At 31.8% G+C, this 15,109-nt stretch overlaps 2 protein-coding genes and 1 long non-coding RNA gene across 8 annotated transcripts; 2 read left to right on the forward strand and 1 right to left on the reverse strand.

Annotated features, from left to right (window-relative positions):
- Positions 1 to 391: 391 nt before the first annotated feature.
- Positions 392 to 3,496, forward strand: LOC133783086 (protein DETOXIFICATION 16-like). Of its 2 annotated transcripts, none has more exons than XM_062222618.1 (8): positions 392 to 770; positions 1,169 to 1,713; positions 1,835 to 1,921; positions 1,998 to 2,054; positions 2,186 to 2,424; positions 2,889 to 3,007; positions 3,118 to 3,204; positions 3,304 to 3,496. In XM_062222618.1, the coding sequence occupies exons 1-8, from the start codon at positions 492 to 494 to the stop codon at positions 3,364 to 3,366; spliced, it is 1,476 nt and encodes a 491-aa protein (XP_062078602.1). In that variant the 5' UTR covers positions 392 to 491; the 3' UTR covers positions 3,367 to 3,496. The 2 variants fall into 2 exon arrangements, with proteins under 2 accessions (XP_062078602.1, XP_062078603.1); XM_062222619.1 differs by having other exon boundaries at positions 642 to 770; positions 1,155 to 1,713.
- Positions 2,419 to 12,938, reverse strand: LOC133783090 (uncharacterized). Of its 4 annotated transcripts, XR_009870766.1 has the most exons (7): positions 12,747 to 12,938; positions 12,256 to 12,582; positions 11,533 to 11,681; positions 9,936 to 10,109; positions 9,738 to 9,822; positions 9,399 to 9,470; positions 2,419 to 2,587 (listed from the first exon to the last, which is right to left on the reverse strand). It is a non-coding gene; the product is annotated as an uncharacterized LOC133783090 (long non-coding RNA). The 4 variants fall into 4 exon arrangements; XR_009870765.1 differs by lacking the exon at positions 2,419 to 2,587 and having other exon boundaries at positions 9,336 to 9,470; XR_009870764.1 differs by lacking the exons at positions 2,419 to 2,587; positions 9,399 to 9,470 and having other exon boundaries at positions 9,477 to 9,822; positions 9,936 to 10,071.
- On the forward strand, positions 5,696 to 7,776 carry LOC133783088 (uncharacterized). 2 transcript variants are annotated; one of them, XM_062222623.1, is made up of 3 exons: positions 5,957 to 6,571; positions 6,890 to 7,337; positions 7,490 to 7,766. In XM_062222623.1, exons 1-3 carry the CDS (start codon positions 6,028 to 6,030, stop codon positions 7,581 to 7,583), a joined length of 1,086 nt encoding a protein of 361 aa, XP_062078607.1. In that variant the 5' UTR covers positions 5,957 to 6,027; the 3' UTR covers positions 7,584 to 7,766. The 2 variants fall into 2 exon arrangements, with proteins under 2 accessions (XP_062078606.1, XP_062078607.1); XM_062222622.1 differs by having other exon boundaries at positions 5,696 to 7,337; positions 7,490 to 7,776.
- Positions 12,939 to 15,109: the final 2,171 nt, after the last annotated feature.

Consider the following 15,109-nt stretch of genomic DNA (forward strand, 5'->3'; position numbering starts at 1 on the left):
TAACATTTTCCTTTTAATTTTTTAAGAGATTAATTTTAACGCGTTTGATGAGTATTTTTTTAAAATAATTATTTATTGTATTGTATTTGTACTCTATTATTTGAGTGAAAAATGCACATTTGAGTTTTAATTTTTTTAGAAAAAAAAATTCTCAAATTTTATTTAAATCCAAATATAAGAAAATAAAATCCAAACCTAAATCTAAATCTAACATCCACAAACTATAGGTCAAAGCAATATTTTTTATAAAAAAACAGAACTGGAGACCGTTTCGACTTTCGAGGGTTTGACTTTGTGAGGGTTCCAATTTTCTAATGATACATTTTCCCCTAAAAACAATTCTACAGTCTGTTAAGGTAAAAACAATATTATTAATATGTATAACTAAATAGCCTGTGGTGCTGCAATCATTTATTATAGGATCAAATATGGTTGAACTCTGATATTTTAATTGGTAGTTTCAGCTATCAGCTCCTTGAGCTAGAGAAACCATGAATATGGGAGAGCAAAGGGCAAGCCTTTTACCAAAACCTGCTCCATTAATCACTGAAGTGAACGCAACCCATTTGAGAAAAGACCTGAACAAGGATGATATTGTTGCTGAAGTGAAGCAGCAGCTTCAACTAGCAGGTCCCTTGATATGTGTTAATCTCTTAACATATTGTTTGCAGGTGATTTCAGTCATGTTTGTGGGTCATCTTGGGGAATTAGCACTAGCGGGAGCTTCCATGGCCACTTCTTTTGCTTCAGTAACTGGTTTCAGCTTGTTGGTAAGCTCATTTTTCTTATCTTATGACTTACTTTGTTCATGGCTTTTGTAGAATTAGAAAGGTCATCTGGGTTTTGTTCCGTTTAGAGTATTTTCACCTTATATGTATGATGATAATGCTCTGTTAGCTGGTGAGGGTTTGATTTGTTATATTTACATATTTAATCTTGCAATAGAAGTCTTGCCCTTGCACCATTTGATGAAGACCCTTTTGCCCCCTTTTCTGGCTGTAAATGATAGCCCTGTTTTTATAATATCTTCTTCAGTTTTCATCAGTGAGTCTGTTTAAATTCTTTCACTACTTTAAATTCATATATGCAAAAGAAGGTGATAAAAATATGACAAGTTCTTTATGCCTGAGCATACCATAACACTAGTTAATTAGTCATGTTTGGATAGATTGGAATGGCGAGCGCCTTGGAAACTTTCTGTGGCCAGTCCTATGGAGCAAAACAATATCACATGCTTGGTATACACATGCAGAGAGGGATGATTGTTCTTCTAGTTGTTAGCATTCCTTTGGCTATTATATGGTTCAATGCAGGCCAAATCCTTTTGTTCTTGGGTCAAGATCCAGAGATATCTGCCGAGGCTGGTCGATATGCTCGGTTCATGATACCGAGCATTTTCGCTTATGCTGTTACTCAATGCCACACCAAGTTCTTGCAAACACAGAACAATGTGGTTCCAATGATGATTACTGCTGGAATTACAACATTACTACACTTCTTCATCTGTTGGTTTCTGGTGTTTAAGTCAGGTCTTGGAAATAGGGGTGCAGCCATGGCAAATGCAATCTCTTATTGGATTAACGCCTTGTCATTAGTACTATATGTCAGAATCTCTCCTTCGTGTAAAAGCACATGGACTGGTTTCTCTATGGAGGCTTTTCATGGAATTATCAAGTTTCTAAAACTTTCCATTCCTTCAGCTGTAATGTTAACGTATATATACCTATTCCAACTCAATTTTTTAGGGAGGTTCTTGATCTTTTTTTCTTTACCTTTGTATCTTAGATTTGGTAGTGTATAGAGTAAGAAGTTCCTCATCTATGTCTTTGAACAGGTTGGAAATCTGGTCTTTTGAAATGATGGTCCTCTTATCTGGCTTTCTTCCTAATCCAAAGCTTGAGACATCAGTCTTGTCAATCAGGTTTGTATTTCATCCAAATTAATGGTATTGGTAACTTAGAAATCGAAGTTACTGACGGTTGTAGCACAAATTTCAGCCTCAACACATGTGCATTGGTGTATATGGTACCTCTTGGACTCAGCGGGGTGATTAGGTGAGTTTAGCAAACATTTGTATACTATTCATAGAGTTCTGTTGTGATTGAGAGTTCTCTACTTCAATTTGAGGAAATGATCTCACTGTTTTATAAAATATTTTATCACTTCCTACTTCATTGACTGTCAGCACAAGAGTTTCAAATGAATTGGGTGCTGGGAGGCCACAAATAGCTCGTTTAGCACTATGTGTTACACTGTGCATGGTTGTTACAGAAGGTACCTTGCTGGCTGCGGTCATGATATTAGGCCGCCGAATGTGGGGCTATTGTTACAGCAGAGAAGAAGAAGTTGTGGATTATGTTGGACAAATGATGATTTTGATCTCAATTTCCCAATTCTTCGACGGGATTCAATCCATTCTCTCAGGTTTCTTCTTTTTCCTTATCTCAACTCAAGTTGTTTCTCCGAGCTGAGCTCTCAAGGCCAAGGTCTTAGGCCTATGCCTGCTCAAGCTTGATCAAACTACTATTATATACACTTAGGAGCATACTAGCCATAGCCTGCAATTCTTCCTTTCCTCTAACTTGATCTGCATTTTTCATTTGGAAGATAAACTATCATAATATCAAGTTATTCAAAACATAAACAGGAAAAATGCTACTTGAGAAAGAAGAATAATAATAATTTAAACAGACGTATATATGTTTTAGGATTCCTATTCACAACATCTAGTCTCTCCAAAATATGACCTTGTTAAGTCACAGGGACCAGATGTCAATATAATACATACACCCATTGGCATTACAATTTTCTCAGAAAATAGTTCATTTCTACCAAATCTTGCCATTGTGATATGAAAGGTTCCAAAACTTTTGTGATGATAATTTCAGGCAGTGTTAGAGGCTCTGGGAGGCAAAAGATTGGTGCTTTTGCTAATTTGGCAGCTTATTATCTTGTGGGCATACCTGTGGCCATAGTTCTAGCCTTTGTTTTCCACATTGGTGGGAAGGTAAAGTCACCCTTATATTTTGATATATAGCAAGCTACACAGTTTGGTATCTGTTATGGTGAAAGAGAATATGAAAAATGTACAATGCTCAAATCAAATGTGTTTCACAGGGGCTTTGGATGGGAATCATAGTGGCCTTAATCATGCAAGCATTGTGTCTTGCTATTCTAACAATATACACTGATTGGGAAAAAGAGGTGAAAAGTTCTTTTTCATATATTTTTTTTAAAGTAAATTTATAGGTTCCATCATTATTAGAAACTATCTTATATGCTCTACTATTGTCTCCTTTTCAGGTGAATAATGCTTCAGATAGAGTACATAGCACAAAAGCTGCTATTAGTGATGAACTATCATGATGCTAGTGTGATAATTCATTATAAATGTCTAAACATGTATTTACTCTAAAATACAAGTATAATCCCTTTGAAATATCAAAATTACTCTTTTATAATGCACCTAAATAAACACAACTAACTATTGTTCTAAGATTTTTCTATAATTAATTGATTTTAAGATATTCTTTTCTTTATTTTCATAGGATGCTTTAGTACCAATAAAACCCTATCTTTACAAGTATACAATTATTATACTTCACAGTTTTTTTTATAAGATATTATTTTTAAGAGTAACAATATTTCCAGCATAAATACTTGATATTTTCAATTTGTTATATTTATAAATATATTTTTTTTAAAGCAAAAGCCACATTACGTTTTGGTTGCAACCATCAATACATAGTGCATTAAGTGTTAAAATTGACACATGGACGCTCGGTTTAATTTTCTTTTATTTATTTATTTAACCAAAAGTAAATTTTAAATCCCTAATTAAAAACATTAATATTACTTTAATAATTAAAAAAAATGTCGAAGTAAATACAATCTATTTAAAATCAAAAAGCCCTAAAATTAGAGCAGAACACAATAACACGGAGGGTGAAGGGAGGGGACAATGGAGGATGAATACTCACCTGCATTGGTTTATTTTTTATAACTTTTCTAAAATAATTTTCATAATAACACTTTTTCTTCATTTATAAATTTTAAATAAAAAAGATTTTTCAAATTATATTTGTAAAGATTTTATAAATTGAAAATTATCAATTTACGAACATCATAAAAATAGTTTTTTTTTTTTTAAAATAGAAAAGTGTTAAATTATTTCTTCAAAGTTATTTTAGCAAGAGCATCTGGCATCAAATTATATGTCAAATGATTACCATCAAATTTATTCTATGGTATTTGGAGATTATTCTTTTTAAAATTAACATGTTTTACTTGCCCGAGGATGAGTATTAAAAATTATCACTTTAATCATTTCAAAAAAAAAATATTATCCCTTTAACATGGAAAATTATTGCCTATAAATTATAATTGGTAACCCTACAATAAACAAAAAAAGAAGTTATAACTGGTAGAAAACCTCACACGAAGCAAGAAAGTTATGAGTTTATAAATTGATTTGGTCTTTTTTTTATTTGTGTACGACAATAGTAAATAAACTACTATATATATATTAATACCATATATTTTTATTACAATACACTATACAATATATAACCCATTTTGAAACATATATATGTGTAATAAAATTCACAAATTGAGAAACTTTCTTTTTTAGTATTTTCAGTATCTTATAACTTTCCATATATGATTGATATTATTTGATCTTTTTTTATTATTCACTATTGTGTTATCTGCATATTATTTGAACGATTCTATGCATGTGAACAACTATTCAAAAATTCAAAATAAAAATAAAAAAATCATGTAATCGTATTGTTCCAACCAATATCTAAAAACTAAAAATTTAATTGTAAATTCTATAATAAAATAATTTATTTTCATGATAAATAAACTTTATTTTATTTTTAATTATGTTGAAAACACAACAAACATATATGTTTACGTTTGCTTTTTATATAATAAATAAACATACAAATATTATTTACATTGGCATCATTGTATGATCATCTAATATAAGCTTTTCTTGTTTATTTTGATAGAACATGCATAAGCAAAATATCTTTTTTGTTTATTATTTACATGTAAATTTAATTTCTTTCATCACTATGTTAATATTAATATATTTCGCGTTCAAATAAGAAAAACAGTTGAGTATATTTTATTCAAAATAAACAAATGAGTACACTTACTTGGAATAATTTTTTACAATTGAAATAAATAAATAAAATGGTTTATTTTGTTAAGTAGTTTCGTAAAATTATGTTTTTTTAATATATTTTTGTTGTAAACACAACAACTAAATATATATTATTAGCGTTTATGTTTATATTTTTTAAATTAAAAATAAATATATATTATGAATATATAAATGTAATGTAATATTAATGATATTGTAATAATGAAGATCATAATAAACTGATTATTTTATTATAATTAGCACAACATATCTCTAAGCAATTAATAGCAATTAAAATCAAAATATCTCCCCCAAACAAAATTACCAAATATATCCCATGTTTCTAGCAACCACATAATTTTTAAATTAAAAAATATATAATATTAAATCAGTATTAAAATGGAAGCTTCTTAAATAAAATTTAAAAAGGATTAAGATTATAAAATATTAATGTACCGAGAAGGCTAAATTTCCCATTTTGCTATCCCAAATAATAAAGGCCAATAGCAAATAAGTACTAGGGTTTCATCACAGAGCATGCCACCAATGCCGATTGACTACTTAAAAATTTAGACTTTTATCAGTTTTTTCTTTTGGGTTAGGTTGGGTTTGATTATCTATATGTTATTTTTGCTGATCAAGAAGAGTGTTGAGTAGTTTGGATTATGGATGGGATGATATACTGATTTTTCTATGTAATGCTTTCTTACGCTAATAATTTTATCCAAATGATTATGTAGTTGAATTTGACTGTGTCAATAATCTTTTGAAGATATAGATATATATATATATATATATATATATATATATAAAAGATAGGTAGCTAGGGCGGAAGGAGATATCTTCTGGGGTTTTTTTGTTATACATATATATATATGGAGAGGTTGAGCTACGACAATGTATTCGAGATTCTGCTGTTTTTCCTACGCCGTAGATTAAACTATGGCGATGAGGAGAAAGAAGTGGCGAGATGCATGTGCGTGTCCAAGCTATGGTACCGTGTGATCTCTGATATTCTACGTCAGGTATTGTGGCCGCACTCCCCAATTGTGGGGCTCTATCATATCCGCAGTACAAACATACAGCCTAAGAGGGTCCGTTTTGCTCAGCACACAGCCTCACGCTCAAACCATACCACTCACCACGCAACCACCCCTGACCGATTCCTTTGCGACAACCGCCCCATCACAAACTTTTTCTTCATTGACTGTTGCAACGGCTTGCTTCTCATATTTGACATCAAATATGACATCTACTACGTTTGCAACCCCTACACTAGGCGCCGCACAGACATACCCAAACCTCATCATCATCATTTCCCCTTTGCCAAAAATATTTTATGTGTGGCTCTCGCTTATGATCCTCTTGAATCTAGTTTTTACAAAGTTGTTATCATCACAGCCACAGCCACAACCACAGGTAATTATAACAACATTGACTCGAATGATAATTTTGAGTTTATTGACATATTCTCGTCCAGCACTGGCGAGTGGAATCGAACCACCCTGAAACTTGACCCCTTCTTCATACGGGACTCATTCTCTAGATACACCGTACCTCGTGTTTATTTTCACCGAGTTTTGTACAGGATTTCAAGCTCTTTAAAACTTTCTTGCGTTCCTATTGATAATAATATTAGTTCTAATATTTCTCCTACTGCTGATGATCATGATAATGAAAATAACAAGAGCACCACCACCATCGATCTTCCTGCTATTACTGATGATTCGAATGTAGGTATGGGATGCCTTGGGGTGTCAATGATTAGAACCACTGCTTGTCTCTCGTACTGCAGACGTGAACGAACAACGTATGGGGTTTGGTTGTGCCATGTCGACGATGGTGACGAATGGATTCCTACTTATACTATTTCAATTGAGCAGTTGAAAACTCGATGCACTATCGGCCTATTTATTAGTCATGACGATATATTATTGATGGAACCGTGTGCGATAGGCCCAAATCCTTGTGTGATGTTCTTTGGCATTCGAGGCACAATTTTCAGCTATAACTTCAAAACCAATGTGCTCAAACTTGTGCACGAAACTCCAGTAGCGCCTGATAATTCCAATTGCTTCTTCCCGGTTTTCACCTTCCGCGCCTGTCTCCTACCTTTTCAAGGCCAGGATAAGAGGAATATAATAAGCTCTACTCCATCACATTCACATGAGGCATTCTCTAAAGTGTAAGATTTTTTTTTCTTCTACAATTCCTATTCTTACAATTTCAGTATGCATATACATATCTAGATATTTAGAAGACACATATATAAAGATGTTCAATAATGCTTATATTTCATAATAGTCCTGATCTTTCTTTTTGTTTTTTCTTCTACAGTCAAATGGGGTGGTGGAAATATCGATTGTGGGAAGATGAAAATGAATCAACTACCCCATCTTTTTTAAAATATTTTGTTTATGAGGTATTCTAATTTCTTTTAAGGTATTATTTAGTGGGTATGGAAATGAATTGTTCAACCGTTCATTTTTCTTTAAATATTTTGTTTTTTGGTGTGTTTTCTTTACACAATAATGGTGCTGTCACACTCATTCTATGGCAGTGTTTCACTAGGTTGGTTCAATGGGACCACTCAATATGTTTGGTATGGATATATAGTGTTCTTGGTTCGATCTCTTTTAAGGCCAAATTCATTAAAAATAATTGAAATTAAGTTTAGAACATTATATTTAGAAGTTTGAATAAGTTTCATAAAGTTAATCATTTTAACATTTATCTTTCAAAAGTATTCAACTAATTTTAACACAAAAATTTTTTTAACAAAATGTTCAAAACAAAATAATTAGCCATAATATGATAGAAATTGCTGCATATCTTGTTCATTCACTTGTGTACCTTCCAAGACAATTACAAAAAGAAAACATAATAAGTGCTTAATATGTGTGTGTATGTGTGTATACTTTTAAAACTATCAATAAATATTTAAGACAGTTAAATTGCCTTAGATATCCGTATGAAATTTTATAAAAAAAATCTGTAAAAAAGGAAAAAAGAAAGTTTATAATAAATTGACCTTAACTATTCCTCTACCTAATTACAAAGCTAGATAACTCACCTAAAATATCTATTTTAAAATCTGAAAGTCACTAGATTATATATATATTTTTTTATTTTTCTTTTTTTTTATATATGCCAAAAAAACCTTCAAAACATGTAGCCCAATTTATACCAACATTTGATAAAACTAATAATTATCATAACAAACAACTTATGGCGAGAAGCAGATACACAAGAAGTGGTTGGCTGGGCTTTTAAAAGCTGTTTTTGGGCTTCTGAAGCTCCAAAAGTACTTTGCTGTTAGTTGGGTAAATACTGAGTTTCAATTTTTAGCTTTAAAAACTTGCTCAGCCAAACAAGGCCTTATGTACTCTGCTTCGGAACTTGATCATTTAGCTAGATCTGGGATTTTTGTAACTTTTGGAAAACTATAATAATAACATGCAGATTAGATAGAATATGATTATTCTTTATATTGTTTTTGGGGTGGGGTGTGGCGAGGAATATAACTGCTATCAAGACTACATTAATTTAGGTTAGCCTAGAGTGAGTTGATTTATTGTATTAGTTAGGGTAGTCATTTCTTTTACACAACTTCCTACTTAAAGCAAGCCAATAGAAATTACACAAAATGACAGCTCAATATAAGTTGTAAGTCTTTCTATTATAGGCTAAGACTAACACAACTCCTACTTAAAGCCAGCCAATAGAAAGTACACAAAAAAACAGATCAATTAAGCATAGCCTCTCAGTAATTAAACTACAACTCTCAGCTGCACTTTTGGCAGCTCAGCACTGAAATTATAAACCCTGGCCGAACACATTGTTGTTGCTAATGTCAAACATTTTAATGTTGGACTGTTTACTTTACAGATTTTGAATTTCCCTCTATTGGTTCATCTCAAAATTCAAAATTCTCCCTTGTTTCTAAATCTTATACTTTTCCCTGGTAGATTATATATCTTTTCAAAACGAGTACAGAGCAATTAAACATTCTAGAGCAAATGACTTAGTACTTTAATAGAGAGTGTTACTTGAAAACAAGTACAGAGCAGTTAATTAAACATGTTCTGCTAGTTGTTCACTACCACACAAGCACTTCAATATTCTAGTTACACACTATTCATTTCATATTTTCATTTGACATCTCTTTAGTAATTGTAAAGAAAGTACTAACAAAAATTTCAAGTACGAAAATTTATTTCCAAATAAAGAGCCATTAAGCTCTTACCTTCATATAAAGCATAATCAAGGAGACACTGAAGTCTGATCTATGAATGAAAAATGTCGTTGCACCATAAAACTGGAAACAACAAGAAAAATAAAAAGCTCGGTAATTCCAGAAAAGAAAAGATTAAAGGCATCATAACAGTTATAGTGAAAATCACTATTTAGGAACAAGATGCAAACACAAAAAATAAATGAGGAATTGTAGCTAACATGAGCAAATTGAACTTGTCATGATTAGAAGAAGACTATAAAAACATGATCGTTAAAAGAATAAAACTGGAAACTGGAACTAGAAGTCTTGTTCCACCACATAACCAAATAATTATAATAAGCCTCATACCAAAACAACATTAGCAGGCTACAGACACTTGCAGCAGAGTGACTTGCATTTTCCAGTCCCTGCATAATAGGTTGGAAATGCTCTCCTATTTGGGAAAAAGTGAGAATTCACAAAGTTAGCACTATAAGTTATAACAAGGAATACACTTCAAAAAGATACAGATATTACAAAAACACAAAGAATATAGAAAGTACTAACATGCTCTAGACATTGGATACGATTAAAATGGGACAAATCTCGAACTTCATTTAGAATAATTTGTGCTCTTTCTCCCAGAAGCTGGGAGCCAACAACACCTTTTCCCTTATCATACTTCTCATAGCAGCAGGTCAAGCTTGCATAAATTTCATGATCAGTCGTGTCAATAAGGGCCTACACAATGCATTATCAGACACTAAAATATAATAGCCAAAGCCACATTATCACATTACTTTCTTTCCATTTCCAAACCACATAATCTCTGTCACAGAAATGAGATGTTTTACGGTTCATTATATGATAGGAAGAACCTGAAGGAACCTTCTCAAGCAAAAGTCAAGTACACAAAAGCATATTGTAATTTTCTATAGCATTAGAAGCATAAACTCATAGGAAAAAAGATTTCATAATAGGGAAGAACATGTTTCACCAATTAGTCTAGTATAAAACTAACCTTTTATATGAGTAAAGTAATCATATAAGAAGTAGACACTAGAATCAAATTTGATAAAATTAGAGTATTTCTAATAAATGGTCCGAATACAAGCGGATTTATAGAAACATAGATAACAAAATTTAAAGCATTAAAGAGATCTGCCTTTGACCAAACACCTTAACTACAGCCAGAATAAACCCAGAAGAAAAACTGGTAGGAGCTATGAACTAGGCTCATGGAAATTGGGAAAGCAAATAAGAATTTAGCAACAAGTTATTAAGTTATTTTCACCCTCATCATCAAATAATAATATCAAGATTGCCAAACAGATGCATACAACAATATTCTCTCCTGGACATGGAAATCAGATATCAATAGCAGATAGTAATACTGAGAAATATAGACTCATTGCCTGATATGAAACAAGAGATTTATTTTCAATTTTTCATTGATATATAAAGTATGGCTGATGTTACATGTATATATCCATGTATATTATATAGATCAAATGGGACCTAAAAAAAAAAAATCAGGTGCTCCATTTCTGCAATTGTTTCAGTTCTTAATTTGTTTGGTTACTGCCCACTCTTGTTGTTATACGTTAGGCACTTCATTTGTTCTTTACTTATTCTGTTCTTATTTATTTTTTTGGTTATTTGTATTGTTGTACTTGCTTTTGGATTAGTATTAGTTTTGGATTTTCAGAGCAGGGGAATATCAAAATTATATGCAAGGTTCAACTTCTACATATAAAAAGTTTTCCAGCAATTATTTTCTTGCCAATGAAAAGTTGCCATGAAAAAATATTGCATAAACAAAATGCAGCAACCTGTTTGAAAACCTCAAACTATGCACTTTGCACATGCACTTGGATTGCTGCAACAATCAGAGTGATTTTAACTAAGCACGAGGATAAAACATATAAACTTGTTGCAAGATCAGGTATGCAAAAATCAAATAATACTGGCATTAGATCTCAAAAAGATTTCAGATCAAGTTTACAGAGAAGATTCACATCATCCTATGGTGAGTTCTAGATTTGAGTGTGCCCATCTCTATTAACCAAACATGATACTAAAATAGCTGGATGGAAAATCATGAAATATATATGAGCAGACAGAGACTACTAATTATGAACTTAAATATAACTATGCCAATTACCTTGATGATTCACTCCAAGTAAGCATCATCTTATTGGCTCTTGTATCCATCTCACATTTATTCTGTGTTATTGAGAACACTTTGTAGCCTTCTCTTTAATACATCTATGCTATCAAAATTTACCTTGTAGCTAGTCCTCCACAAAATTGCTGCAACAAAGGAAATTCATCTCTGCTATCAAAATTTATTAAAGAACCAAAAAATCACAAGTTGCCTAAAATTTCTTATACACAGTGACGTGCTTCTTGCGAGTTAATTAGATATATAGGTGCAGAATGAAGAGCTGGATGAACAGCCACAAGCAACCAAATCCAAAACGGTCCTTCCCAAATCAAGATTATGGTATGTGGACATCATTATTGTAAGCAAGACCCAAAAACTGAAATCGTACTCTGAAATCAAAAACCCAAAGGTAAATTCTACTGGAACTCTCAGGAACCAAGCACTAACGAGAAAGGATCCAAGTAGCCCACATAATTTTGCTTAATCCCATCTGTAAGCTCAGTTCAACTAAATCTTAATCCCAACTAATTAGTACTTGGAACACTCTGTGAAAATCCCTAGTCATATTAACTATCAAATTTGATCAAAAATAAAAATCAGGCCCAAACATGGAGACAAACTCAGATTTCATAACATATCTAGATTCAATCAAACAATCATTGGTGCTCGCTGGTTCGTTCATAAATGGATTCATGGCAGAAACTAAAACAGAGCGAGGACCTGAGATATGGTGGTGTGGCAGATGGGTTGGAGAGAAACATGGAGGTGATTGCCTGACCGTGGGTGGAGGAGAAACACCATAGCATGGAGGCTAGAGAGAGTCGACGAAATCTGAGAGTGAGAGACAGAGAGAGAATTGGACGAAGAGATCCTTTACTTGAATCATAGTACCCTTGCCCTTGATGCTAATGCTATCACCCATTTCAAGGCTCAAAATATCATTTCTGATTTGCTGGGGCACTTTCATTTGTTAAAGCAGCTACCGTTCCAGCACAATCGAAATTTGAGAGATGATTAAGCCGAATGAAACCAGGTAGATGGCGATCGCTGTTCCAGCAAACGATTAGCAAGCACAGTCTATCATACAGAGGGATCAACTCAAGACACAAGACAGAAATTGGTGTGCACATCAACTTGTGATATTAAGCATCAAAAACAATATCAACAAACAGAATCAAGAATCAAAAATCTTGAAACGAAGAATGACTTACCCAGAGAACAGAGACCAGAGACGATAGGAGAAGGGATGCCGCCGGAACAACGGAGAGTCTTTTTTTTTTTTCTTTCCGAAAATAAAATATCCTCAAAAGTTGAAAATCTATTGCATCAACAAATGGAAAAGTGAGAGAAATCTCTTACCGAGCAAAGAAAGAGAGAGAGTGAGTTGGAGAGTCGCACTGAATTAATTAAAATTAGACCCAACAAAAAATTCTATTAAATAATTACCGCGCTTACCTAAAGCTTGCCGCCTTTTTCACTCATATTTAAATTATTATTAATATTATAATATTTTTCACATAATAATCACACTCATCATGAACTCTATATTACACTAGTCATTCAGATTCACATTTAAATTATGATATCACACACATTTAACGAACTAGAGCATCACAGAATATAATAACTAGATCACTGTCAACATCATAATTCTTTTAAACTTCATTTACTTTCTCTTTTCTTTCTCCATATCATCTTTCTTTTTCTTTCTCTTTCTCTTTCTCTCTCGATCATCATCATCATCATCATGTCGGCCATGAAAGTTGATGATCAAAGTAATATTATTGTTATTATTATTATAATATTTTTCAAATAATAATCTCACTCATGAAATCTATATTACACAAGTCAATCTGTTTCACATTTAAATTATGATATCACTCACATTTAACGAACTAGAGCATCACTAAAAATAATAAAAAGATTACTGTCAAGATCATAATTCTTTTAAACTTCATATACTTTCCATTTTCTATCTCCATATCATCTTTCTTTTTCATTCTCTTTCTCTTTCTCTCTCGATCATCATCATCATCATCATGTCGGCCATGAAAGTTGATGATCAAGGTAATATTATTGCTATTATTATTACAATATTTTTCAAATAATAATCTCACTCATGAACTCTGTATTACACAAGTCACTCTGTTTCACAATTAAATTATGATATCACTCAAATTTAACGAACTAGATCATCACTCTAAATAATAACAAGATCACTGTCAACATCATAATTCTTTTAAACTTCATTTACTTTCCCATTTCTTTTTCCATATCATCTATCTTTCTCTTTCTCTTTGTCTTTATCTCTCGATCATCATCATCATCATCATCATGTCGCCCATGAAAGTTGATGATCAAGGTTATATTATTGCTATTATTATTATAATATTTTTCAAATAATAATCTCACTCATGAACTCTGTATTACACAAGTCACTCTGTTTCACAATTAAATTATGATATCACTCAAATTTAACGAACTAGAGCATCACTCTAAATAATAACAAGATCACTGTCAACATCATAATTCTTTTAAACTTCATTTACTTTCCCTTTTCTTTTTCCATATCATCTTTCTTTTTCTTTTTCTTTCACTTTCTCTCTCGATCATCATCATCATCATCATGTCGGCCATGAAAGTTGATGATCAAAGTAATATTATTGTTATTATTATTATAATATTTTTCAAATAATAATCTCACTCATGAACTCTGTATTACACAAGTCACTCTGTTTCACAATTAAATTATGATATAACTCACAATTAACGAACTAGAGCATCACTATAAAAAATAAGCACATTACTATCAACATCATAATTCTTTTAAACTTCATTTACTTTCCCTTTTCTTTCTCCATATCATCTTTCTCTTTCTTTCTTTTTCTCTTTCTCTCTCGATCATCATCATCGTCATCATGTCGGCCATGAAAGTTGATAATCAAGGTAATATTATTGTTATTATTATTATAATATTTTTCAAATAATAATTTCACTCATGAATTCTGTAATACAAAAGTCACTCTGTTCCACAATTAAATTACGATATCACTCACATTTAACGAACAAGAGCATCACAATAAATAATAACCAGATTATTGTCAACATCATAATTCTTTTAAACTTCATTTACTTTCCCTTTTCTTTCTCCATATCATCTTTCTTTTTATTTCTCTTTCTCTTTCTCTCTCGATCATCATCATCATCATCATCATCATCATCATCATCATGTCGGCCATGAAAGTTGATGATCAAGGTAATATTATTGTTATTAATATTATAATATTTTTCAAATAATAATCTCACTCATGAACTCTGTATTACACAAGTCACTCTGTTTCACAATTAAATTATGATATCACTCACATTTAACGAACTAGAGCATCACTATAAAAAATAAGCACATTACTGTCAACATCATAATTCTTTTAAACTTCAATTACTTTCCCTTTTCTTTCTCCATATCGTCTTTCTTTTTCTTTCTCTCTCGATCATCATCATCGAGATCATGTGGGCCATGACAGTTGATGATCAAGGTAATATTATTTTTATTATTATTACAATATTTTTCAAA

The sequence above is a fragment of the Humulus lupulus genome, chromosome 6 (assembly GCF_963169125.1).
Source record: "Humulus lupulus chromosome 6, drHumLupu1.1, whole genome shotgun sequence".
NCBI lineage: Eukaryota > Viridiplantae > Streptophyta > Magnoliopsida > Rosales > Cannabaceae > Humulus > Humulus lupulus.